Below are 26,078 nucleotides of genomic sequence, written 5' to 3'. Positions count from 1 at the left end.
TGACTCACATATCTAGTGTCTAATACTGGTCGACTCGTCGTGCGTCTTGCATTGCCGTCTCACTCCTATGAGGATTGGCTGTAGATCAAAACATTAACCGTAAAGAGCGAATAAACCACAATGATGATTTTTGTACCACATGATGTTGTACATTCAGGACAGTGTTAAGCTGTTTTAAGCAACTGTCATGTGTTCAATCTTGGTTTGAGGTTAAGAGGAATTGGTTTAGGGGTAAAAACTGATCATTCGGAACCTTGGAAGTCGATCCCTGTCTAGAGTTACTGAGAAAGTAGGCAGGTATGAATTAACTTACGATAATTCATAGGTAGTTGAATGTCAAATAAGGCCTCCTAAGGTTGCCTAGTTGTCTGCCTTGAATGACGCCACCACGCTATACCTCCCCCTTCGGAGATCAGTCCGCACGCGCGAGATAGATTGTGAGATTACCTACCTACCTTACATACAGGTATGCGTTGTCAATCGCCGATTCTACATCGTTTTCTGATATCCCACGATCTCACCGCTATTATGGATGTATGTCGTGATACTCTACATGCTATATGCACAGAGATAGCCAAGTGTTAAGCCACACGGCCTGACAGCTTGTTCGAGTAACCCTTATTGTACTTATTCGGAGGTGGCGACAGTTTAAAAGATCGGAGCTGCGCATTACGCTAAATGGCTTGCAGTGAACTGTGCAGGATCACCATCCCGCGACGAAAGTCTTCTCTGCTGCGTTATTAGTTAGTACTAGGTAGTAGGTAGTAGGTAGAATGTTGGGGGCCGAACTTAGCAGGGAAATTATTGCACTTTCCTAGACCAGTCTGGGTCGAGGTGGCGTCTGCAAGTGGGAATCGTACATGTAAACATTATGTCTAGATTGCTGCGCGCTCATTCGTGATACTGGCTACACGATCAAGCCATCTCATAAGACTCGAAATTGATTGTTCTATCAATCATTACGTAGGCATTTTAAGAGCCGCCAACGGTGATGAAGAAGTCGGACTCGGCCCGCTCATGTCTCATCCCATAGCAATCCTAGCCGATAAACCGGTGCGGGCATTTGCGGAGACTGTACGGAATAGGCAAGATGTATCTTATGTTCTTCATGTTGGTTGGCCACATGTATGCGACCTACGTATACTCAGCCACGCTCAGCCTCATCAATTAAACGCGAGGAGTGGGTGTTTCGATTTTTAATCTTTAAGGACTCCCTGAAGCTTCTGAGAGGCCGAAGGGAGAAATCTGCCTAGTCTGCTAGTGTAGGGCTGAATCTTGGAACTCACGATTTTTTTTTTTCTGTTCAAGGGTTCAATGTCGGTTTTGACCCATGCGGGAAAGGTTCCGTCTTTCCCACCCAAATCATGATGTTGTCATCATAAACTTGTCGTGAAGAAGATAAGTAGATCGATTTTTGCACTTTTAGCTACAGCCGGTTGCCTCTCGGGTTTGATTAGGGCCACGAATCCTTCGCCGATTCCTCCAGTGTTTTTGTGGATTATTAATTGTTACAGATGGGCGTGGAGGCCCGTAGGTCGTGTGGCCGTTGACTGTGGCACAGATGCCGTCAGCACTTTCAATTCTAACCATCAAAGTTGCTCTTGTATCTTGTATCGTGTAGTGAGGTTTCAAATCTCTAACGTGGAAATGCTGACGCAGCGCGAATCTAATGATAGTGATACGAGTGATCTGGCGCGTCATCCACACTCGCTATTTGGCTCCTTAGCCCTTGTGCAGCTACCAGCAAATCCGAAGAGCCGAGATGGTTTCGCACAACTACATATGTACGATGTATGTATGTCTAAACTATTGTAGTATTTATTTTCGGTGAGTTGAGATCGATGAAAGTGTGTTGAAAGTGTTGAACGCGTACGTATGATAGTCGTGCGCATCGGCATCATGTACATATTAATAGATTGGGTGTGCGGTAAATCTCTCAAATGTCCGGAAGCGAGGATTGGGCATCGACAAGCGATACGGAGATGAAAATCCTTCATCATGCAACCGAGGTCTTCGAGCTGAGCTGAGCTGTGAATTTCCCTTTGTCACCCGAAGGTAGGTAGATAAATGTGTACTACTTACCATTTACCAACAATTGTCAATTACCGATTACTAACTTGATTTTTTTTTTAAAAAAAATTCTACCAAGTATTTAGTTACCTAGTACTAGCTTTCTATTACTTCTCGTTGCCTAAGGTTGCCTGGGATTTGTTACTCATTCAATGAAAAGACCTACAGCTCTAGCACGAAATACCTAACCTAGAATAGATCAGATCAGTAACACGTGATGGGAGTGCCTTGACCGGTTTGTCATAGAAGGAGAGGGGTTGATCTTGTGGTCTGAGTGACTGTTTTTACACTTTCTCATCAACCACTATTCTCTTTGCATCGAAATGGACAGCTATTGCTTAACCGTGTAACTCATTCTTTACACGAACGCACGTGCTGATGGGAAACGGCAAAGTTCTAGATCTCTTGTAAACAGGTACCTCATATTATCTACTTACCTAGCCTAGGTAGTAGGTACTAAAGTGGCAGAACTTCTAAATCGGCCGTGTGACATTGCTCTCTCATCGCCGTAAAGATCGGTACAAGGATCTATGCTGCCATCGTGGATATCTCTATCCACTACATTTTCTTGCCACGATCCGACAAGCTACCCTAGGCCTTGGGGTCTTGCATCAGCGTGCGGGAAGGCTATGTTTCCTCCACATTGTTACTGATACTGGTTGCATAGACATTCACCCGTATCCCCGAAGGGGATACTGCGCTTTGATTAGCAAAATGGGCAAGAATTGCAATTTAGCCCGAGGTACTTCCGACGTAGTAGGGTTTGCATATAAGTTTCTTGTACTCCCTTTTAAATACGTACTCTGTATAGTTACATATATTACTAGCTTTATTTTAATAAGCCTAAAGATGTAACTAAAGCCTAAGGCTTTATGCAAATATAACCTATCGGGTAATGTTCGGATCGTCTTGCAATTCTTGCCCATTTTGCTAATCAAAGCGCAGTATCCCCTTCGGGGATACGGGTGAATGTCTATGCAACCAGTATCAGTACACTAAACCATCAAAATCACCAAATCACGTCGAGGACGATGAGTTGCCGCAATTGATCTAAGCAACGAGATGCACCATAGCGGGTGCAAACCTCTGCAAGTCATAGCTGTTCGCATTGGTAACAGGTACCCACCAACCAACCCTCCTCGTTCTCCCAGTATCGCACACATTGCATTACATTACGTGGAATGAGCAGAGAGGAAGTGAGACAAGACTTTTTGACTACTGTAAATGTCCCAATGTTCTTTTCCGGTATCTACCTATGTACCTCCTTACGTCGTCCTGGCAGCCCTGGCCGTCCTGGTCGTCCTGTTAGAATCACTCCCCCCATCCTCCGTCTCATCTCGCGCCAGGTCTTCTAGATTTTTCTACATCGTCATTCTATTTGCTTAATTTAACCAGTTGGTACTGAGATCTAGCGTACCGGCGACAATTTCTTAGCTTCTCAGCCTTATAGAAGGACAAGCGCTAAGAGATCGCGCATCGCCGGCCTGCTGGGTTGCCTCTACCCACGTTGCCGTTTCGAGTCCAGCACGATGAAGTCTAGCGAGTGGCTGAGATGGGCAATCCAAAGCTACCACTACATAGGTACATATGTACCTGCCTACATATGGATATGCTAAAGGGTGTGAAGCTATCCTCTTAGCTACTTGGTACACACACTCAGCCATATGTCAGCTAGGTACCCTCCCATAAGGACCTACAGTAGTGTACATGGGTGCATTCACCTACACCCCAGTACGGTCACCCGTCTTTCTTAGCCAAGCTCCGCCTCTAGGCTGTGAGCATTATTGGCTCCGTTGGGAAACAGACCATTCCTTTCTAGTTGTTCTACCGACGGGAGAAATGATTCATCGGCCCTGGGTGCGCACCGCGCAGGCACCCTGGACATCCTGGACACCAAGGATACCAAGGACGAACATGGGTAAAGGGAGGGCCGCTGTGTGAACCCCTGCTCGAATTCTTATTAGGTACACCAGGTACACCACAAGAGGGAAAAAAACTACAAAAAGTCCTTGACAGATCACCTTTCGATACTCCGTACTTATAAGGCACCGACCCTGCATCCCATCCACCATTCCTCTTAGTCTCACCTTTACATATCTTCACAACCAGACTCATTCTATCTTCTGTTCCGAATTACATTATAGTTCGGACTTTACAAATGCTTTACTAGGCAACAGTTCCCTTCGCAAAGCATACAAATCCCTCGACTTCCCACCTCACCTCAACAAATACTACTCAGATGTCCTCATGTCTCTAGAGCCAGAAGCTGAACTCACAATACATTCTATCGTCTCTGACACTGCCGACTGACCACACCGCCGTGGACTATTCCCCAAGGATCACCATTAACAACACTATTCGTAACCATAGACATATACGTGAACAATCTTCTACCGAAATCCTCTTGGCTCAAGCCACCGCGCCGCCCGGATCGCATTATACCAGCAATCCCCAGAGGCACCGGCCTAGACCTCAAGTTATCCAACCTAATCCACCGCGCATTAGCCGCACTACTACGTTACCATCCGACACGATGTGCCACAAGAACATATTCACCTACGTCTACCCGGACGGACACAAGGGAAAACACATTAAGCATGACCTATGCGACAATTCGCGATCAGGCCAACCGTGCAAGCATACGAAGACCTTCGAGCACCCGATCGAATACGTCCGTCCCGCGCAATTGAGCCCTCAGGCATTGACACATGGACAATTCCCGCCGACACCGCCACTATCTTCTCACTCGGCGTCTGCGTCTGACTCGGAACACTCTTCCAAGGAGCGATCGGGTGTCTACATCAATGGCGAAAAAGTAATCGACCTCAACAGACGCCAGTCGCGTCGCGACAAGGGCGACCGCACTGTCTACGTCGATGGCTCGTCACTATCGCGCACTCCACCCCGTCGATACAGCGTGTCGCGCAGCAGCCCGTCTTCCAGCCCGCGCGAAGAGGCGACCTACTTGCGCGAATCCCGCCGACGCGAGAGGACCCCAGAATCGCGTGAGCGCTCTACTTCCTCGCACTACCGAGGACCAATCATCGAAGTCAAGGTAGTAAACGAGAAGCAACGCGACCGGGACCACAGCACCCACCGTCGACATGGATCTTCCACTAAATCCAGCTCTCAGTCTGGCGACGACGAAGAGCGCCGCCGACGCCGCCGAGACAGCCACGTTCGCTTCGAGGATGACCACAAGGGCGAGGACAAGAAAAAGAAGATTCAATCCGCGATCGAGCGCCAGAATGCGGATATCGCCAACCGCCCTGCCGTTCCATCCCAGTCTGCTTCCAACGGTCGATATCGCCGAGGCTCAGTAGTCGTCGACCGAGCCAATACCGAGCTAGTGACTGCTATGGAGCAACTTGAACTCGAGCGCGAGAAATCTCGCCGGGAGAAGCGAACGGCAGAGCTACTCGCACGCGATGCAGAGGAGGCGCAAAAGCAGCGACTGAAGAATCGCCTGGCACCAACGCGACAGACTCCTGTCGTTCAAAGCCAAACACGGCCTCGACCGAAGCTACTCTACGAGGATCCATACTACCAGGACTGATTCCGGACAAGCACACACCGAGAAAACCCACAAAAAATGTTACAATTTTGCATGTAAAGGATAAGACAACGGCGTTGGATCAATGATACCTGGGCACTACGATTATTACATGATTTGATGTATTTTTTCCTTGTTTATAGACGGACGGCAATGCCCATTTTCATGTATTATTGATAAGCCTGTATGTATTTGATATCACTCGTACCGAACTGGCACACGCCTTGGTCTTGAGGGATTTTGGGGGATCGCAAATGCGCAATATCAAGAAAACAGTATTGGAAGAGAAAAATTTTTGTCTTAACATATTCCCCGGTCAATATTTGTTCTAATACCCCAGTTAAAATACGATGTTTGTTATTTTACCTTTTATATGTAGCTACTTGTATGTAGATAGAAACATTAGACACATTAGAGATATTACACTCAGGTACACACACACCATAGATCATAGCTGTAGCTAGCTAGGTACATAGCTCATCCATGGAAATGACCCAATGAATTATCAGCAATGCATAATAAAATTCACCTAGTCGGCATGAAGGTGTTGTTGTCGTTTTCTTGTGCGACAAACAAATCGATGGTATTTGCCAATGACTCACTAACAACCCCCTGGTCAGGTACCTAAGTACCCCCACCAAATTGAGAAGAGAAAAAAAAAGATCAATTAAAAAAGACGAAGACGAAAAAGAAAAAGACAAAAAAGACAAAAAAGAACGGCCCCGCCAAAACGCGGTCAAATCGCGGGGCACGTCCCCCCCTATTCCCCTATCCAGAATTAACCCCAGTCTTCTTTCGACCCAACTCCAATTAAATTTATTACTCACACACCGATTGCTGCCTGATTGGCCCCTCCTTGTCTTTTCTTCCCATAAGTTTTTACACTTTCCATTCGCATCTCGTCCCATTTCGTCCATTCAATCCATTCAGTTCATTCACAATTAATTTACCTGCGCCAGCCTGCCTACTTTTTTTCTCTTGTCTTTCCAACATCACTTTACATATCATTCCAAAGTTTGCAAAGGCAAGTAACATGGCATCCATCCAACGATCCGTACCCGTCCGTTCCGTAGATCTTCTCACCTTCGACCGGGTTTAGTACTATGTTTAGTACTATGAACACTATGAACACCCTTTCATTTTCTGCCTTTATTCAATCTCCGTGCTCTCCGTGCCAGCGCACTCCCGTCAATTTGTCACTCAATTTGAAATTCTCCCGTCCCTTACTATGATGTCCATCTAAAAATCCAATACGCGTCTCTTTCGTCTATTGGTCCGTCCCTCGCCTCCCTACATTGGACTAGATTAGGCAGATCTAGGACTCTTGCAGACGGGAGACCCATCTCCCATCGTGGGAGACTAGTAATTAAATCTTGTTTCGTACTACGGACTCATATATGTTATGTACGGCGTGCATGACAAGCGTGGGGCTTTACATGTCTCTACCACGCTTCTGGTGGATACATACGAACCGATCGTGCGCGAGCTGCCCTACCCGGTCAAGTGGCTACAGCCAGGCAGATTGGCAGATTGGTAGCCTAGGAAGGCAGACAGAACACCTGATAATCACTGCGTCGCATTCCGCTCGTCGATCCGGTCGCTGTGGTTGGTCTATGTCTTCGTCAGGTCTAGACCAGTGCTGTCATATTGTAGGACTTGGACTAGACTATCAGACTATGTTCATCAAACATCGTCAACGTCCCCAGGCAGCACGCGGTGGCAAAAAGATCAGTAGAACGATCTTCATGTCCCTCCAGTCGGATAGGTTACCTATGAGGTATTTGGGTAGCCATCACATCTCGGTTCAGAAGACCCTTCTTGCTTTCATGTATTTACCCACGTTCCAGGCAGTCCAGGCAAACACTCAGCTCCATCTATTCAGTCATATGTAGCTAGCAGTAGTCCTGTCTTTTCTACATTGTACTATACTAGTATACACATCTGCATATGTACAGTCATAATGGCCCGCGGCATTCCAGCCGGTTGGCTGCATGTCTCATCCCACCACTAGATAGCTTGACAACCTCAGGAATTCGATACCAATGATGCCATGGGGATTATCGATATCATGATTGCCGTCCACCCTCACCTATGAGCGGAATAAGCTACCGACCTCTTCGCATAGCACCGTCTCACCCAGGCATCCAGGACACCCAAGACACCCAACCCACGCCAGAAAAGAGGGAGGACTCCCTCGAGTCCCGTGGCTTGATATTCCCACACACACACGCACACAGGCCCTCGTAGAGTGGGGATGGACGATAGAGTGGCTCATTTTTCGGCGTGGAAGCGAATCAACCGTCCACCCCGCCGGTCGCGGCTCGGCATCCGGGCAGTGACGCATGGCTCGATGCAGCACACCTAGGGTATACGACCCTTGCGCTCCCGCCCACAGGTCTACCATATACACACACTTCGCGGGCAGAGGCAGCGGAAAATCTCGTCCACGCGATCAGACGAGCACCCGGTCTCCATGCGGGGATGTGTGGAGACGAGCTTTCGCGAGCTTTCTACAGTCCATGACAATAGTAAAATTACGTGTGGTCGCCCTAAGACATGCAGACCCGGCCGAGTCACGCCGTACGCTTTCCACCCATGTTACATGCCACACCGAAGATCTGTCAATCTGCCGCTACGCGAACTGCTATTGGCCACGCTGGCGAAAAGTGGAAGGACATAGAATGAAGCTGATGAATGCGTCTATAGCGTCACGCCATACGAACGTTCGATTAGGCAGCCCTGGTCTGGATCCATCGGCTGTTGAGTCGACGATGAGGACGATTGTTTCGCGCGATGTCATCGAGCATATTGTATTCTTGTTTCCTCTGAAACCACGCTGGGGTAAAAGGGGCTAGTCCTATTGGCTCTTTGTCGTTCTGGTAAGTTCATGACTATCGAAAAATTTTATTGATCTTGTGGTCGCATTATTTCCATGAGACTCATTTAAGCTACTTACTTAGTATCTACTTCGTAGACATACTTGGGTAGTTGTGAAGCTATACGCATGCTTGTATTGTCTAACAGGACACCTCTATAGGACTCCTGTTTAGTACACCCTCTCCTTGGTAAGTACTACACTTTACAGTACCAGTTGGGACGTCCATCATTATAAGTGGGGAATATATCTCACTACTCGGCATGTAATCGCATGCATTAGCATCGTGAAGATTCCTTAAAGACATCAGTAACGTTTGATGTTACACCGATCTTTACCAACCTGGAAGGTATGCGATGTCGTTACAGCATCACCACCTTGACTTAGCAGCTTAGATAAATTAAACGTAAGGACCTTATCGACAACCCGAATCTATGAGAAGACATGGGTTTATTTTCATCTTCGTTCGGTAACCAATCATCTCTTTTGTCTCTGGCGCGCTTCGCCCCTCGACGCCAAGATCCGAGAATGTGAAGTTAACAGAGGAACCTCAGCCGCACGTAGAGCGATAAGTCTTTTTCAGCTGCTCTAGGTTGATTAATACACGAGAGTTGCTCTTCAGAGTTTGCCCAAAAGAACTAACCTCCAACTGATATCTCTACGTGATATTGACTAGGATGCGATATCAGCACCACCACCACATAGGAGGCCTAGCAAACACTTGTTTTCGGGAGGCTAACATAGCTTCTGCAAATCTCTGTAGCATTCACAGTTTGCTATAGGGTGATCTAGTGCGAATGCTAATCCGCGAGTGTATTCGCGCGTCTTCACATCATAGCTCCGATAGCACTTCAGAGGTGTGGTGTGATGGTATACACCAAAGTAACTCGCTGGATACTTAGGAGGTACTTAGCTTAAGTCTTGGAATTTACGAGGGCCTGACTCAGCACGGATGACGCCGAGGCGACTTACTCAGTCAATGGTTTGGAGGGAAGTCCAGCGGGATCAGTGATCAGAAGCCCCCTGATAGGAGTTGGCATTTACTTCAAAAGACTCGGAACTGTTTGAAGATACCAGGAAGTCGCGTGTGAACGCTCTAAAATGGTTGTAGTTGCATCGAAATGTCTACTACGTCCATGGACATCCGCACTAGTACCTGAAGTTCGGAAACGGGTTTCCGCTCGGCGATATCTCCTTCGGAATAAGACGACATCCATATATGCAGCGGATGCCCCTTTCTCGGCATAGTCTTGGCCATTGGACGGAATATCATTTACTATCGTCAAGGATACTGGAGAAAATATTTCACGACCAGGTTCACACTTAATGGTTTTCAATACTTGAGAACTGCACAACGAACAACCTTATCGCGCCACGGAATAAGCTTACTGCGTTTGTTGGTGATGCTAGAGCAGGGACGAGGATCTCAGCTTCAGCTGACTGTGGGGAAGATACCTCATCAAGGAGCTGAGTTGGTCTTCCTCACAGGAAGAGATCAAAACTGACGGAACGCCATGAATACATTTAAAGAAACAAGTTTCTACGCATTGTCTGCAGATCCAACGACTATCGGGTACCCAGGTAATCGCGGACTCCTCGCGACGGACCCTCCAGGCATATTCCGCTATCTTATAGCTAACGGAGGGTTCGGATCACTCGGGACCCGACGAGTTCTGTTGAAAAGGGCCTTTGGAAAAACATTGCGTGTGAAACCGGACCTCCAGGTAGGGTAAACTTCACGATAATCCTACGAGTGGCGTATACCTAGCTGATAAGTATCTCCAGAGGAACCGATGCAAGAGGTTAGGCCTCATGTATGTCCTAAGAAAAGATTGGATCGACGTGGCATATCCCGGTGGGAATCGATCTAGAAGACCACGGCATACATATTAGAACGCTGCGTTTTGATGTGCCGGATAAGTTGATCTCTTGTCCAGGGAGGTACCGGTATTAATATGTTGGGAGCCGTGACTTGATCCTTCGAAAGCCCCAATCCTGCGAAGGAAGTAGAGCCAGAATTCAATTAAAATGGCGTCGAATACTCCAATTGTCTCGCGGTGAAGGAAGTTCTAATAATTTACGGTATCGATCGCAGTGGCGTTAGGAGTCCAGATAAAATGCTGCTAGTATAATACGTCGCAATTCATCTTGGAAGCTGTTCCCACCAGTACCGGAGTATTTATTCCAGCGATCAAGGGAAGCTAAGTCAGCTCTAGCCGGTCCGGGATGAGAGAAGGAACCGAACCTATGGGTCGAATCAAGGCACGAAGCTAACATTAGACAAGATCCTGCATGTTTCAAGGAACGACTTGGGGGCTGATCGCAAAGGATGATTATGGTGTGTGGGTTAGAATAGCCTACCTAGCAACCACTCAAGCTCTACCATTCAGCCCAAGTTGCAGGATTCACATATTACTCGGTGCACAACCCCATAGAAAACTCGGTGATTAATAATACACACTTCTCTTAATTGAAGATACTTGATGGTCGAAGTAACCTGGGCAAAATGTATATACATTTTAACGCGGTGTATTGATATCAAGCCACCTCAATGGAGGTGAGTTGCATCCACTCCTCATTCCTCAGATACCCTCCAGATAAGTTTCTCTCCGCTCACCCCTTTCCGAATTAAATCTAACGCTTTCGTAGCCCTCTCTAGCAAGTTACCTCCTTCTACTACGCGGAAGCGATTTGGTGTTACGTAGCCCGCTTCCAGGAGCGCGGGTATGATCTCCAGCTGCAGCTTTTCCTTGAAGAGTTCATTCTAGTATCGGATTAGCTCATGGCAATCGCCGTAAAGTTCAAAGGGATGCGAACGTACCTTCCAGTAGAAATGAGTCCGGACTCCACGCACATTCACCCCTTCAGCCCACTGGGCACTAGTACTCGCATCCATTGAGTATTCAGGGGCTTCGTCGTCGGTGGCATGCTTCAGAATAACGGGTAACATGACCGCGATAGTCGCGCCGTTTTGAGCGATTTTGGAAAGCGCTTCGATTGAACCGGCCTGCGAGCCAATGCAATCGACGATGAGCGGGAAGGCTGGCGCATCCCCTTGTTGGTAGGTCTTCAATAAGTCGTCAACTACGGTCGGACTCCTGTAGTCAAAGACTTCTTCGACGCCCTTCGACTTCAAGTACTCGTGGTGTTGTGGCGATGCTGTCGCGATTACATGACGGTATCCGTAGAATTTCAAGACTGCGATGGTGAGTTGTCCCACTGAAGACGAGGCGCCCCAGATCAGAATCTTGTCGTCGGCCCGAGGCGGCACGTAGCCTTCGGGCTTTGGCCATGGGGTCGGTAGTCCCAGGTCAGCTGAGATTGTGTTGAATGCGGTGACGGTATTCTCGGGAAGCGTTACTGCTTGTTCCAGCGAGAACCCATCAGGGACCTGCCAAGTGGTTAGTCGTCCTGTAATAAGAATTTACATAACCCCTTTTGAGAGTGCTCAGCACCTACCTTCCCAAAGACCCATTCAGGGGCCGTCGCGTACTCCTGATGAGCCTTCCACTCCGGCTGCTGATGCGCAAAGCCGAATACTCTATCGCCGACCTTCAGTTTCTTCACGTCGGGTCCGACTTCAACGACAATGCCGGCTGAGGTTGACCCCGTTCTCTGAGGGGGTTCAATTAAGAGGCCACCGTCTGCTTGGTGAAGATCGAGGGGCGTAGACGCCGTCCATTTCACATGAATGAGGATTTCGTCTGCTACTGGTGAAATAGTGGGGTAACGATGGATCTCATAGGGGGCTCGAGGCGCAACTATCACGAGCGCATCGTGCGTTCGTGTTGCCATGGTGAATGAGTGTTTTCAACAATGGCGAAAGGGAAATGCGATAACTGAGTCTGCATTCTAGGTAATTGTAGCTTGTGTTTAATGAAAAAAAACGTTTCTTCGTAGTCGAAGCCTATTCCACTTAATAAACACATGATGAAATGCTGACAAATTCAATGGATTTATAAGCTGCCTACCTCTACCTCTTACCTATCTAGTATGTCGTTGGGTCCAACAAGGTTCCAAAGATGGCGTAATTAGAGTTAGTAAGAGGAAATGCCATAGAAGAGCTCATAGGTAGAATGAAGTCATATCGGCTAAATTACACGCAATGTGTCAAAATACCAAAGGGTGCAGCTAACTGCATACCCACTTAAGAAAGGTAGGTAGGTAGGTAGTCGCTCAGACATCATCACCCGCCCAGATGTCGTCCGCCTCATCTATCATGGACCAAAGATCTCGTGGGCTTAGGCCCATTGATAATTTAGTGTAAAGTTCGCATAACAAGGAATCGATCGATACTTTGAAATGGCCCCGGTACCCTTTCGACTCGTCCGCTCCCGTTACGTCGACAACGGTGAAGTAGGCTGCATTATTTCCATTCGTGCCGTCACTGAGGACAGAATCTACCACCGTAGCGTCGCCTAGAAGCAGAATAGCCATATCCAAGCCCGCAGCAACGCCGCCCATACTTTTAGCAATGTGGAAGTGCCTGAGTTCGGCTTAGTACGAGCAAATTGAGTCACCCCTATTACATGATCACTTACCTTCTCGCCTCCTCCACACTCACATCTTCGAGCCGCGAGTCCTCGATCAATTTAAACTCCAGCGTCTCCTTGACTTTTTCGAGGCCATTTCCAGTTTCACTATTGAGCTGTTCGTCACACATCGCATCGAATTTCTCTTGGAACTGTTTCCAGCGACTTTCGGAGCCGTAGTAAGTTCGGACTATGACGAATCCCCACGGCGGAAACCCTGCTCGTGCGAGGGTCTCAACTAGAGGTGATGGAACCACATCTGCCTGCTGAGGAGTGGCCTGTGTCCTGTGGTTCGCCTCATTTCGGGATGTCATGAATCGCGTAAGATCCTGTCAATTCGAGTCCATGAGTAAAGGTGAGCCATAGGCCGAGTCTCGCATTTGTACCTCTCACTGACCTCTTTCGAGAGTTGCGATAGTAGCTCAAAGCCAGGACAGATAGCCTGTTCTGTCGTCCAACCAGCGGGAATGAAATCAGGTGGGCTGGTTGGCAATTGATTACGCTTTCGGGTCCTTCGTACATCGTCCGCTGTCTGTCCAGCGGCCCAGAGATGATGTTCCTATTTCGCCAATAGCCATGTTCAGCCCACAGTTTCTTAGAGAATTTGAAAACCTTAAAACGCACTTCTTCAGATAGCTTCGAAAGCAGATCAAAATTAATCACTTTTGCTTGTTCAACAGTCCAACCAGACGGGATGTATGTTGGTGGCGTGAGAGGTCGCTCATTAGCTTTCACCAGAGCCGTTTTAAGTCCTGAGAACTTTGTGTACTCCGAAGAGAAGGGGAATTTACGAATAGCGGCCCAGAGGAGTTGGCGTTCCTTATCACTAAGTCAGTGACACAAGACAGGTGTAGTCAGCTTGGTGCAATGGTGCTAATCGAACTTCTTCTGGGATCTGACTGAAATCCTCGAGAGTGAGTGCCTGGACTCTGCCACTACTCCACCCCGCGGGGAAGGCGATGCGCGCCCACGCTGGGCGCTCGTCAGCTTGTGTCTCAAGCATTTGCCGCTCTGCGTTCGAAGCGAAGGGTTAGAATGAGTGGTAAGAATCCGTGTAATAGGATATGATGATAGCTTCGAAATATGACTATGGAAGTTAGATTAGATCGGGGGTCCGCTTATCATTGTGGTAGATGTTTTCTAAACCCCGCACCCTCCCCGCCCCCTTTTCTTATGAGAACGCGCTACCATAGTGGTCGGCGGGACGCGGAGATAGGTACAATAAATCGTTGTAGTAGCCGTTAGCCTGTAAATTAGTACGGTAGCGCATGAACGTTGTAGTTGTGTTTCTGGCGAAAGGAAGGGTGGATCGCAACCGCTCTTCTTTACCGTAGGTAATGGGCATTGGATTCCCCTTTTCTATTTGCACTGGCATATACAATGAAGTATAGAAGTTGTTTATAAATGTAACGAGGTTACAGTATCCCTCAGGCCATACGCGGTATTAGAGGGCTAGCTCCAGATTATTTCTAGGGGACAGTTGATGGCCTGGAGTATGATGCTTCCGGGCGCCACACTGCAAGATAAGTCGATGTCGGCAAGCCTAAGACTGGCGGTTATAGTGCATCCAAAGCCTAGCGTAACCTCTAATCGTAGGAGTCAATGCAAGAATTTGTATTAACCGCCTGTTACAAGAACTTTCTCCGAACTACGGACAATAACGGCATTGGAGATGCCAATACTTCTTGATATGGCGTTCATACCTACTAGGTACCTAGGTAGGTAGGTAGATACAGACTTTCTTGGATGATAAAGTGAACGGGGTTCCATAAGGCATGATTTCAATAAACTGAGTCAAATATCTGATGTAACGTCATGCTTTTGAGCTGGAATATCATGTCTGGCGCTGAGAATAGTTGGTACTCGTCGTAACTGCGCCCTTCAACTAGTTTGATAGCAAATCACCCATATATGCTGGGCCAATAAAATTCCACAAAAATAAAAACACTTTATCGTAGGTAATTCTTCTCGGTACGAATAGTATCATACCTAAGTACATACCTACCTGGTTTGAATGTTGAAAGTATCTATTGACATAATATGGTGACTAGAAGTTATGAATCTATAAAGGTTTACGTAGTACTTACGAGGTATCTTATGAGATTCAACTTCTCAGAAGATGATAGTTTATCATATGGCTTAGATTGTAAGTTTTCAGCTATCAATTATTCATAAACTGCAGGTTATAGTACAAATACATTGCAGGTACCTAGGAAGCATTTTACATGCAGAAGAAAAGCAGTCTCGCCGACATTCAGCCTTCAGCCACCATACATAAGTACCTCCTACCTATTTCGGAAGTAGTTCATCCAGCGGTGAGGATTTCTTTTTGAAGCAATATGTATTATACAGTTATAGCTGTTTCTAGACAAGATATGGTCAATGATTGAAAGATATGGTGGCTGGCGGAAATCCGCCATGATGCTTATTAGAAGGTAAGTAGGTAATCATGGGTAGACGATAAAACGTGTGAAGCTCGGTTTCGTTATTTTATCATGTGCTGGCGTATGTATCTGAGTAAGAAAACTGAGGAAGGAAATAGGAATATTGCCAATAATATTAATCATATATGCCGATCATACCTAACTGGATGGATTCTCTGTAATAATACGTAAAACGAGATTTGAAGTGATCGACAAGTAAGCCTCCTCAGTTACTCAGCAGCTTTCACTGATCTCCGCGCCATTCAATCAATAGAATATCAGGTCGTGTTAAATGCATAAGAGAAGAATATCAAAGTAGAATCACGTAACTCTGAAGACATCTTCGGCGGATAGTACCGCATAAGCAGTCGAGCAGCGACGCGATTGATTGAGTATACAACGATGTTTTACCTGCCAATAATGGTGCGCGAGGGAAAAGCATTTCGGTGGGATACATCATATTTTTCGCAATTGATCGATCGATTGATTAATCCTGAAAAGCCTTACCTTTAATACCAGGCGCTCGAAGATTATCAGCCCTACTTGAGCGCTGTGAATATCAGGAACATTGTCAGATTCTAATCGGAAATTAGGATATCATCCCCTTGATTTACCCAAAAGAGGCAGGTCTGCTTCTATTTTGGGAACCACGATGTGGATATAGTATTAAGTGGCAGCAGCCAAGCAGCCGCCAAATCAATAGCTTCCTTAGACTGGGATGCAAGTAACGTAGCGAGCTCCTCTTGACGTTGATGCGACTTGCCTGACTGGTCAATTCTTTGCGAGATACTCTTGAGCTAGTTAGGCGATTGAGTAGGCTATGATATGGCCTATTTTCGTCTCGTCGCCATTAATAAACCATTATTAATACTTTATAGTGTCGAGATCCTCCGCAATATAATATCTGTAGAATGACTTCAGCTGACAATACTCCCATATAACCCGACTTGCTAGATGCGCTTATTACGGAGGAAGTTGTAAGGGGGATATCATAGAAAGATGGTTGTAAGTTCCAATGCAATGGTTAAAGTAGGAGAGATGATGCAGTAAGAGCCACTACCGAGATGATATTTCGGCTTCAACTGCCGTAATCTTCTGCACTAACTACCTAGCTTCTAGTGATTTAGGTTTACTTCTAATGTCATATGGCTGAAACACTAAGAAACCTGCCAGGAAATTGAAATAGTCAGATTGCATAACCGTAGCGACTCACGATGTTGCTGGCGTCATCGTAGCTAGCTGTCCTTGCAAGCATGAAGCCGAGCTCGTAAGCTAATTAGAAAATGCTACCAGCCTCAGTTTTGATACTACCTTGCATACCTAAGTATATATAGCATCGCGAGCCCTGCGCTGTAAGGCTAATATTCTATCCAAACCTTCGGATCTCGCGAAAGGCTCATATTTTGACGAACATTCGACATTCGATATGGTTAAATTTGGGCTTCTTGCTGTCGCCCTGTTGGGGAGAGCTTCATGCTCGGCAATTCCTAAAGGCAATGACGATGGCGACAATCTCGCGAAACGGGCTTCTACTTACTGGTACGCCAACATGGACCATACCGGTTCGGCCCGCGGATATGCTCCGGACTTGGGGACCGATACATACCCGGTGTACATGGCAGTCAAAGCTGGCGATGGCGCTGGGATACAGAATGCCATTAATGACGCGGGTAATGGCCAAAAGCGAAATGGCGAGTGGTTGGCATCTCAACCGAGAGTATGAGTCGCACAACCAAAGTTATCTCATCGATCCCCAGCTAAGATCTAAATAGGTCGTGTATATACCGCCTGGAACATACGAAGTCAGCCAGACAATTCAAATGAATACCGATACTATCCTGATGGGTGATGCTACGGATGTTAGTATACCCAGCTATTACCTTAACTGTGTATGCTAATGCCATCGATAGCCACCCACCATCAAAGCAGCTGCCGGTTTCTCAGGCGATCGACTTCTCTCTGGTAAGTTTCCTATGTGCCGAACGCCATATCACAGCTCCTAATTATGCAATATAGGACAGGACCCAGCGACAGGAGAGCAAGGAGAGCTTTCCTTTGCCGTTGGAGTGAAGAATTTAATTCTCGACACCACTAGCATCCCAGGAGGTAAGATAACACGATGCTATAGCCTATGCGTAGGCCACACTCCCTAACCGGCAATAGGCAACGCATTCACAGCACTATGGTGGGGTGTCGCCCAAGCCGCTCAGCTACAGAACGTCAAGATTGTTATGGCGCCGTCCAGTAACGGTCAAGGACACTCGGGTATCCAGCTTGGAAGAGGTTCTACTCTCGGCCTCTCCGATGTTCGTGTCGAGCATGGACAGGTAAGCCTTTAAGCCCTGCATATTTCTTTTTTGCGCAACGACGGCGGTGCTAATTCGAAGAAAGAACGGTATCTGGCACAATGGACACCAGCAAGCCCTCTATAAGGGTATCTACTTCTTCCAAAATACCATTGGTATGCTGATCAATGGGGGAAACACCATCGGCATCATCGGCTCGACTTTTGACACCGTTGGTACTGCTGTTCGACACGACGGCGGATCTCCATGGATCGCGCTTATTGATGCGACATCAAAGAACTCAGGTGTAACATTCGCAACATCAGGTAAGTAAATGTATCGTCAATGACTGCAAGGGATCCAGCCGGACCGACTTGTACGACCAACACGACCCCAGAAATACCCGTTCGTTTGTTCGTTCGTTCATTGTCGGTCGATCTCTTGGCGGCTTGGGGTGACTGATGTGCGCGGCACGGCTAACTCTGTGATAGGGTATCCATCATTCATAATTGAGAACTTGACCAAGGACACCAATACGGATGTCGCCCAGGTTCCGGGCAAAACAGCTCTAGGCGCGCAGACTCACGTGGACACGTTCACCTACGGTAATACCGTAGGAAACAACCCCGTTTACGCTGCGATAACCTCGCCGTTGAACCGGCCCGCTGCCTTAGCGCCGGACGGCAAGTATCCCGTCAATGCTGCGCCCAACTATGCGAAGAACCCCGTTTCGGACTTCATCAACATCAAGGACTCGTCTCAAAACGGCGGCCACACTGTCCTGGGCGACAACACTAAGGACGAATCTGGAGTGCTCAACCAGGTATTAGAATATGCTGCGAGCAACAATAAGATCGCGTATTTCCCATTTGGCAAGTATAGGGTCGACGATACTCTCGTGATCCCGAAGGGTTCGCGCATTGTCGGAGAAGGATGGGCGACTATCACTGGTAACGGCGACAAGTTCAAGGATGCCAAGAACCCGAAGCCGGTCGTATCTATCGGTAAGGAGGGCGATGTCGGTGTCGCTCAGATTCAAGATATGCGGTTCACGGTTTCCGACGTGCTCCCTGGTGCCATTATAATGCAATTTAACATTGCGGGCTCGGCGCCGGGCGACGTTGCATTGTGGAACTCCTTAGTCACCGTTGGTGGCACGCTTGGAGCCTCGGCGCTCGGAAACGCTTGCGGAGATGCTAGCAACGAGTGTCAGGCTGCTTTTATCGGCATCCATCTCACAGCTAGCTCGTCAGTTTATATCGAGAACGTCTGGAACTGGGTTGCCGATCACTTTACGGAGGGTAGCGGCGGCTGCAACATTGCCGCCAAAGGTGGCGTTCTGGTCGAATCCACCAAAGGAACGTGGCTTCACGCATTGGGCAGCGAGCATTGGTGGTTGTATCAGCTAAACTTGCGAAATGCGGATAATGTTATGGTTAGCATGCTCCAGTCGGAGACAAACTACGACCAAGGTGACAGCACGCAACAGACCGTCCCGGCCCCTTGGACAGCTGATGTGACGAACTGGGGAGACCCGGATTTCGCATGGTGTGGAGGTGGGGATAATCGGTGCCGAATGGGATACGCCAACTTCATCCAAGGCGGCTCGAACATCTACACTTACGCGTCTGCATCTTGGGCGTTTTTTAAGGGTCCAGGCAACCAGAAATGTTCGGGAGATTGTCAAGGTAAGTTTGAAAAGAAGAAGATAAAAAATAAGAAACCCCTAAAGAAAATCTCGAGTTCCTAGATCAGCTGCTTACCTCTATTCTGACAGGTACCATGCATTGGATTTCTAAAACACCCGAGAATCTCAAGGCGTATGGCCTATGCTCGAAGAGCACTACCACCACACTCCACCTTGGGGACGGAACTAATATCAACACCCAACCAGATTTCACCGGGTCCTGGGGAGGGTTGGTGGGTCGCTACACGCCGTAAGGGCATGGTTCCAACTCCATTCCAACTCCACGTGCATTTGTTATGACGACATTGCTGTACTAGTATGCATTCCTTCGTGGGTAGTGGATAATAGTTAGTCGCCTAGTACAGAGTAATAGAATATACACATCTCGCGATAAGCATGTGATTGGATTGAATTTATATTTACCTGACGATGTGTAACGCTCCATGATGTTTTTATATTCTGTGTTATGAGCCTTCAATGACACCGTATGGATTCTGTTACGCGTCAGCACATGTACCCGAGTTAGGGCATCCCGCCGGAATGGTTGAAGTATGTGTCGTGTAACTTGGTATACCTTTCTCCGCGTAAATAAGGAGTTGGAATGAAATACCCCGTGGAGAAGTTCCAATTTTCTTTAATATTAATAAAGTGTACCCTCAAATTTTTGAGACCAAACACTAGTTCATTATAAGTATAGTTGACACCTAGTGCCGGTAGAAAATTCTGTTTGCTTGATTTTTTTTTACTCTTTCTAGGATTTGAAGGATTTGAACTTCTGAACTATAACCGAAAATTTTCTGCAAATCTGTTATCCCTAGCAACGAGAAAAAAAGTGCAAACGAGTCTGCCAGGTGCTGTGATGCACGATGACCAACATAACTAGCCTTACATAGCTGTACATGTGATGTACACGTTTCAATGCAAGGTTCCAAGGTTAATATCGGCCGAGACACGAGGTATCAAGACATCCACGAGCTCTACAGCTTAAGATGATACATAATAGTTCAGCCTCATCGAAATACAAACTCCGGACTACCTAATCTACACCGGTTTCGTATTCTGGTGGCTTGAAAAAAGAAACAATTAAAAAAAAACCTCAGGGTTTGTTGAGATTGGCCGTTGGAAGCCCACGATCCTTCTCTTACTCTGCTTACCACCAATTCGAAATTTTCTCAGCACTCACGAATTCTTCATTGGTTCTTGACCGGTCATCGTGTTGCGTGTGTGATTGCGAAATCGCCCCCGACCAGGACTCGAGATTAGCTCTCGTCAGTTCTCATGTGATATGTGATAGGCATTGAATTAGTTTGTTACAGTTGAAAATCTTTCTGGCTGTGCATTTTCCAACGAGGTAAGACCTTGGAATATCTCACCGAACTCTGGCCGTGCAATTGGGTCTTTAAATGATGATAGTGGGTCTCGGAAGGGGGGAGTGGAAATAAACCTCCACTAAATGACCCATTTTTGAGCCCCACGATATGCCGTTCAGCGGGGCAACGGGGTCAGCGGCTCGAGGCGAGCTGTCTGGCTGGGAGTTGAAGGAAGGAAGCTCTTGGGGGTGGTTTGGGTGGTTTGGGGGTTTGTGCCCCGGCCCCGTTAGGGAACGCGCTGGTCACTAATCCCCGCGCAGCTGCCGCGTAGGTGGGAAGAGAGTCCCGAAGTACGAGGGTATTGTCGGGAACGGATGAGACATTAGATAGCCGGTCCTACCCAGGTAGGAAACCCGAAATCTTCCATGTCCTGCATGTCTTACAGCTTTTCTGTTAGGTAAAGATTTACATACTATCTATAGGGTTATAAGGGTTAATATAGATATATGTACCCATCAACCCAGCAGCCCAGGAACACACACATGGAACTACTCCAGGGTCTCCAATGCTGTCTTAAATTATTTCTCTCCGTAGTACAGCGTATGCAGTGCAGAGAATACGGTGTACAGAGTACATAAAGTTGCCCAGGCTGCCTAGTACGGTAGTACATACCTATATGCCGCGCGACTTTTATTCTCCATCTACGGATACTAGCAGTAGTCTGATATCTATAAGGCCATAAGCTTTTCGGATCGTCGATGCCATCACCCTTACTTCCAACTCTAATGTAGGTTATACCAACTAAACATCTTGGAAACATCTTGGGACCTGTGATAAGGGATCCATAAGTGCAGAATAAAAAGGCTATCGGCGAGGTTTACTGGATTGATTGTTTCGTAGACGCGACTACATCTGAGCTAGCACCCAGTCAGGGCAAGCCATTCCACTTCCGTGCATGGATAATTCCGCCAGACCCCTGAGGCCAACCAGTTAGCTCAGCCCAATCCAAGTCTTACTATTCTCCCCTTGGCCGAGCCGAGGAAATACTGGAACTATGACCTCATATGCCTCTAGCCATCATACCACGATAGATGCAGAGCATACCTGACATGGTAACATGAGAAAAAGAACGTACCTCGCACGTACCCCGCCAGCCCGCCAGAAGGCATGTCAGCAAATGGAAATTTTATGAGATCGGCAAGATCAGCAGGCAGACCGGCCTTGACCAACAGGCATGCAGGACCCTGCAGGGTTACAGTCGCAATTGTCACACCGGAGGAAAGCTTGGTTCGAGATCCAGGAAGGGTGTGTGAGCCGGTCTGATTGCCACGGTTATCTGCGTACAAAAGTGTACCGGCTCCAGTTCTCACGAACCCGATGTCGTCCTTTGTCAGCTCAAACAAGGGTTTTCTCCATTCTTATATGAGGGTCCGTCCCGCCTCTCCAGACTCTCCAGACTCCAGATCTTCTCTCCCACAACTCCCATCTGACCCTTCAGTCCGGTGCAAGATTGAAAATCTGGAGTCGGTGAAATTCTGTCGCTCATTACGCCGAGTTATCTAATCGACGCTCGGGTGCTCGACCAACATCCAAATTGTGGACACTTGAGAAACACATACCGGCTCCGTTCATCACGTCCGGAATATAGTTCAAGATGGCATCACCAACCACGCCGACATATATGGGCCTTCGGGGCCGGCCACTCTCTTTGGCCGTCAGTACCGTCGCGACCACCGGTTTCCTGCTATTCGGTTATGATCAAGGAGTGTAAGTTGCAGCATTACCCCCCCAAACCGGGACCGGTCTCGGCCTTGGCCTCGTTGGATTTTCCAGCAACCTTAATGGGGACCAAACGCGTCTGAGGGTGTCCTCTAGTAAGCGTAAGTTTGAAGTCGCTAATTGGACGATAGTATGAGTGGAATTATCGGATCCCACCACTTCGCAAATGTGTTCACGGAAGTAAGGAACAATGCGACTATGCAAGGTCTCGTTACTGCAATCTACGAAATCGGATGTCTTATTGGCGCTATGTTCATTCTCGCTGTTGGCGATGTTTTGGGTCGACGGAAAGCCATGATCATCGGTGGAGCTATCATGATTATTGGAGCCACTATTCAAGTTACTTCGTTCCCAGGTCACGCGCCTCTTGCTCAGTTCATCATCGGCAGAGTGGTTACTGGTGTAGGAAACGGCATTAATACTTCTACTATTCCGACATATCAGGGTATGTACTCGCAGATGCTTTGGGTTTGCTTAATTCTAACGTCATTACAGCCGAATGTAGTAAAACGTCCAACCGAGGTTTGCTCATCTGTATCGAAGGCGGTATCATTGCATTTGGTACTGTGATCGCTTACTGGATTGACTACGGCTGCAGCTATGGCAGTGAGGACCTTTCTTGGCGTTTTCCTATCGCTTTCCAGACCATCTTTGGTTTCGTCGTCTGCATTTGCATGATCTTCTTGCCTGAGAGCCCACGTTGGCTCCTTACTCATGAGCGCTATGAGGATGCTGAGCGAGTCATCGCAGCTCTTCGAGGCTACGAGTTAGGCAGCGAGGAGACCGCAGCTGAACGAGATATCATTCTGGACTCTATCCGCGCCAGTGGTTTCTCTGGCCGCAAGAGCACTCCCGTCAAGGCACTTCTTACTGGTGGCAAGACTCAACATCTTCGACGTATGTTGATCGGTTCTAGCAGTCAGTTGATGCAGCAGATTGGTGGATGTAATGCCGTCATTTACTATTTCCCTATCCTGTTCGAGGCACAAATCACTGTCGGCGACGAAAACATGGCTCTGCTCATGGGTGGCGTCAACATGATTGTCTACGCCATCTTTGCCACAACCTCTTGGTTCATCATCGAGCGTGTCGGTCGACGAAAGCTCTTCCTCTACGGATCCATCGGACAATGCTTGTCTATGGTTATCACATTCTCTTGCCTCATTCCTGGTACGACGTCTGCCGCTAAGGGTGCAGCTGTTGGTCTCTTTGTAAGTCCCCTATCTCGGGTATTTCGATCCCCTCGACAAAGAAGATGCTAACCAACTGCTAGACGTACATCGCCTCATTCGGAGCGACTTGGCTCCCGCTTCCATGGTTGTACCCTGCTGAGATCAACCCTATTAAGACTCGCGCGAAGGCAAATGCTACTTCGACATGTACAAACTGGCTTTTCAACTGTAAGTGCTTTGTTTACCTCAATTTAGAGTGGTAGTGCCTAACCTTCGAAATAGTCTTGATCGTCATGGTGACACCAGTCATGATTGCCAATATCGGCTGGGGTACCTACCTATTCTTTGCTGCTGTCAATGCCTGCTTCATACCAATCATCTACTTCTTCTACCCTGAGACCGCTAAGCGTTCGCTTGAGGAGATTGATATCATCTTCGCCAAGGGTTTCGTGGAGAATATTTCTTACGTTCGCGCTGCGGAGGAATTGCCTCTGCTCACGCCCGAGCAGGTTGAGCAGGAGGCCCTCAAGTATGGTCTCATCGACACTGCCGCGAGGGGTGCTGCGCATGCCGCTGGCCCTGCTGGTGTGGTAGAAGAGAAGGCTCTCAGTGAGAAGAGTGAGGAGGAGTCTGGAAGTCACGAGGAGCTTGAAAACTAAGGGTTTCATTGACTTGTAGTGCTTCTAGTTGATACCAATAATATGGTTGACCATTGCAAGAATTATGGTTGCTTGAATGTCAATCCAAACCTAACTTTCTTTGACTAATATTGACCGTAAATCTTACCAACCTACCTAGATAGAGTTACATAGACCTAGACTAGGTGATGGGTTCAGACACACCTCCTGATACCACCACGAACAAGACAGGATGCCCTTGGCAATTCGCAGTCCTAATGTCTTGTTGCAAATAATACACTCCAACAACTATCTATTCTACCCCTAACAAATTGCTAGCTTTGATGTGTCTCCAATAACCCCATGCCCGAGAGCCTTTCTCCCCCCTAAACCTTCGGGATGACCGATAGAGGTTAATCACGACATATAGAATTACGTCACCGGCGTATCGAAGACTTCGGGAATAATGCCTATCTGGTCGTACAAAGGAATTAGCCACTTGAAAAGTTCAATGCTGTTTTAAGGGCTTTGTCTATTGTTTGCCACGTTCAAACAATAGTAAAACTGTCTAACAAAGTCACAAACGTTAGCTTGTTCGGATAGATATCACGTATCTAGGCAGGTACCAATGACGTACGTACGCCTTTAGCTTCGTTGATAAGTATAATGAGGCGCTTTATTCAACATTGCCGGCCGAGTCGGCGGCAAATCCGAGCATAAGTAGTACCGCATCCAATTCATCGGGCTTTGTGCCGCGGGACCGACATCTCGGCACCGCGAGCCGACTCCTTCTTACTCTACGCCTAACTTCGTTAGATCATTCTGTGTTATACGAGGGTTGCTCTTGACCACTGCGATATTGAATCTCTGCGATTCCCGCATCACGATAAGACGATTGAGGTGATTCTTGATGAAGAAAAGCCATGTGATAGCTTACGTTAAGCACCATATATCCTTCTAATGCAGCTTATGCATTTATAGTGTAAAACAGTTGGAGTATTTAATAATTATGTAACAATGCAGATCTAATACTCGATAAAAGCAAACAGCATCAATTGAAAGTATTACACTGGAAGTTCCTCTAAGTGATCACATTGCCATGTTAGAAATGATTCCAATCATATGTTTAATTGCAATTAGCAAGTAGTTAGTTTATTATGTGTGGCTTTTCTATGCGAAACCTGAGAAAGTAGACTGTCCGATTTTGCTAGCGTCATAAAATGAAGCAAAAGAGGGAGCGCAAAAACGTATGGGGATAAAATTCTGTCTGTTTTACATAGGCGATCAATTTCCTACAACGTGGACCCTTCAATAATATAAACCTAAATTATACTTCTACCTATCACATACGACCATAGGAGCTAGAAAGCTCGGGATCCCGTCCGCTCTCCCATAGATAAGCTGGCTACCGCCGGATTAGTAGTTGGGTCGGTGACGACCAGCGAATCCCCGGTGTTGTATGTTTTTTTTTTCGCCTTTCCTTTTTGCGTGACAATTACACCTAATTATATACCATGGGACCCTATCTGTAGATGGATTTGAATACTAGGTAATTTAACGATCCACAATTACAGTAGAGAAGGCATTCGGACACTTCACGCTCACGCTGTTTGGATATCTGAAGTATCCATCCTAGTAGGTACTCAATATCTTTTCGAGACCATCTCCTAAAACAACACATTCTGTCTTGATGGGTGTAACGAATGATTCATGCACTTTTAAAATGAGTAAATCACTCGGTTTCTGTCCGGATCTCTAAACCAAGGTGACTATTT

The 26,078-nt window shown here is 47.3% G+C and overlaps 5 protein-coding genes across 5 annotated transcripts; 3 read left to right on the top strand and 2 right to left on the bottom strand.

Moving 5' to 3' along the window:
- The first annotated feature begins 4,055 nt into the window (after positions 1-4,055).
- GGS22DRAFT_171440 (uncharacterized protein) lies at positions 4,056-6,205 on the top strand. Its single transcript, XM_047962601.1, has one exon. It carries the CDS (start codon positions 4,604-4,606, stop codon positions 5,624-5,626), a length of 1,023 nt encoding a protein of 340 aa, XP_047815896.1. The 5' UTR covers positions 4,056-4,603; the 3' UTR covers positions 5,627-6,205.
- Positions 6,206-11,073: 4,868 nt separating this feature from the next.
- Positions 11,074-12,293, bottom strand: GGS22DRAFT_196220 (GroES-like protein; the record flags this gene model as incomplete). Its single annotated transcript, XM_047965793.1, has 3 exons — positions 11,074-11,262; positions 11,320-11,889; positions 11,958-12,293. 3 exons carry the CDS (start codon positions 12,291-12,293, stop codon positions 11,074-11,076), a joined length of 1,095 nt encoding a protein of 364 aa, XP_047815895.1.
- Positions 12,294-12,460: 167 nt separating this feature from the next.
- GGS22DRAFT_171431 (uncharacterized protein) lies at positions 12,461-14,253 on the bottom strand. Its single transcript, XM_047962600.1, has 5 exons — positions 13,914-14,253; positions 13,655-13,849; positions 13,428-13,589; positions 13,040-13,359; positions 12,461-12,984 (listed from the first exon to the last, which is right to left on the bottom strand). The coding sequence occupies exons 1-5, from the start codon at positions 14,031-14,033 to the stop codon at positions 12,675-12,677; spliced, it is 1,107 nt and encodes a 368-aa protein (XP_047815894.1). The 5' UTR covers positions 14,034-14,253; the 3' UTR covers positions 12,461-12,674.
- A 2,028-nt stretch (positions 14,254-16,281) lies between these two features.
- GGS22DRAFT_171427 (glycoside hydrolase family 55 protein) lies at positions 16,282-19,813 on the top strand. Its single transcript, XM_047962599.1, has 8 exons — positions 16,282-17,170; positions 17,226-17,312; positions 17,364-17,415; positions 17,470-17,559; positions 17,617-17,780; positions 17,845-18,064; positions 18,230-19,426; positions 19,516-19,813. The coding sequence occupies exons 1-8, from the start codon at positions 16,880-16,882 to the stop codon at positions 19,677-19,679; spliced, it is 2,265 nt and encodes a 754-aa protein (XP_047815893.1). The 5' UTR covers positions 16,282-16,879; the 3' UTR covers positions 19,680-19,813.
- A 2,147-nt stretch (positions 19,814-21,960) lies between these two features.
- Positions 21,961-24,627, top strand: GGS22DRAFT_54019 (general substrate transporter). The gene is made up of 5 exons (XM_047967368.1): positions 21,961-22,502; positions 22,646-22,959; positions 23,010-23,725; positions 23,788-23,914; positions 23,969-24,627. The coding sequence occupies exons 1-5, from the start codon at positions 22,390-22,392 to the stop codon at positions 24,343-24,345; spliced, it is 1,647 nt and encodes a 548-aa protein (XP_047815892.1). The 5' UTR covers positions 21,961-22,389; the 3' UTR covers positions 24,346-24,627.
- The last annotated feature ends 1,451 nt before the right edge of the window (positions 24,628-26,078 follow it).

Source organism: Annulohypoxylon maeteangense, assembly GCF_022496945.1.
Source record: "Annulohypoxylon maeteangense strain CBS 123835 unplaced genomic scaffold GGS22scaffold_17, whole genome shotgun sequence".
NCBI classification, from domain to species: domain Eukaryota; kingdom Fungi; phylum Ascomycota; class Sordariomycetes; order Xylariales; family Hypoxylaceae; genus Annulohypoxylon; species Annulohypoxylon maeteangense.
This window is presented reverse-complemented; position numbering and strand designations above follow the sequence as displayed.

Coding starts and splice junctions, on each gene's coding strand:
- GGS22DRAFT_171440 (XM_047962601.1), top strand. CDS start 4,604: ATGTGCCACAAGAACATATTCACCTACGTCTACCCGGACGGACACAAG.
- GGS22DRAFT_171431 (XM_047962600.1), bottom strand. CDS start 14,033: ATGCTTGAGACACAAGCTGACGAGCGCCCAGCGTGGGCGCGCATCGCC. Junction 13,850..13,913: donor TCAGTCAGATCCCAGAAGAA/GTTCGATTAGCA, acceptor CTTAGTGATAAG/GAACGCCAACTCCTCTGGGC. Junction 13,360..13,427: donor TATCGCAACTCTCGAAAGAG/GTCAGTGAGAGG, acceptor TCGAATTGACAG/GATCTTACGCGATTCATGAC.
- GGS22DRAFT_171427 (XM_047962599.1), top strand. CDS start 16,880: ATGGTTAAATTTGGGCTTCTTGCTGTCGCCCTGTTGGGGAGAGCTTCA. Junction 17,313..17,363: donor TGATGGGTGATGCTACGGAT/GTTAGTATACCC, acceptor TGCCATCGATAG/CCACCCACCATCAAAGCAGC. Junction 17,560..17,616: donor CACCACTAGCATCCCAGGAG/GTAAGATAACAC, acceptor AACCGGCAATAG/GCAACGCATTCACAGCACTA.
- GGS22DRAFT_54019 (XM_047967368.1), top strand. CDS start 22,390: ATGGCATCACCAACCACGCCGACATATATGGGCCTTCGGGGCCGGCCA. Junction 22,960..23,009: donor TACTATTCCGACATATCAGG/GTATGTACTCGC, acceptor ACGTCATTACAG/CCGAATGTAGTAAAACGTCC. Junction 23,915..23,968: donor TACAAACTGGCTTTTCAACT/GTAAGTGCTTTG, acceptor CCTTCGAAATAG/TCTTGATCGTCATGGTGACA.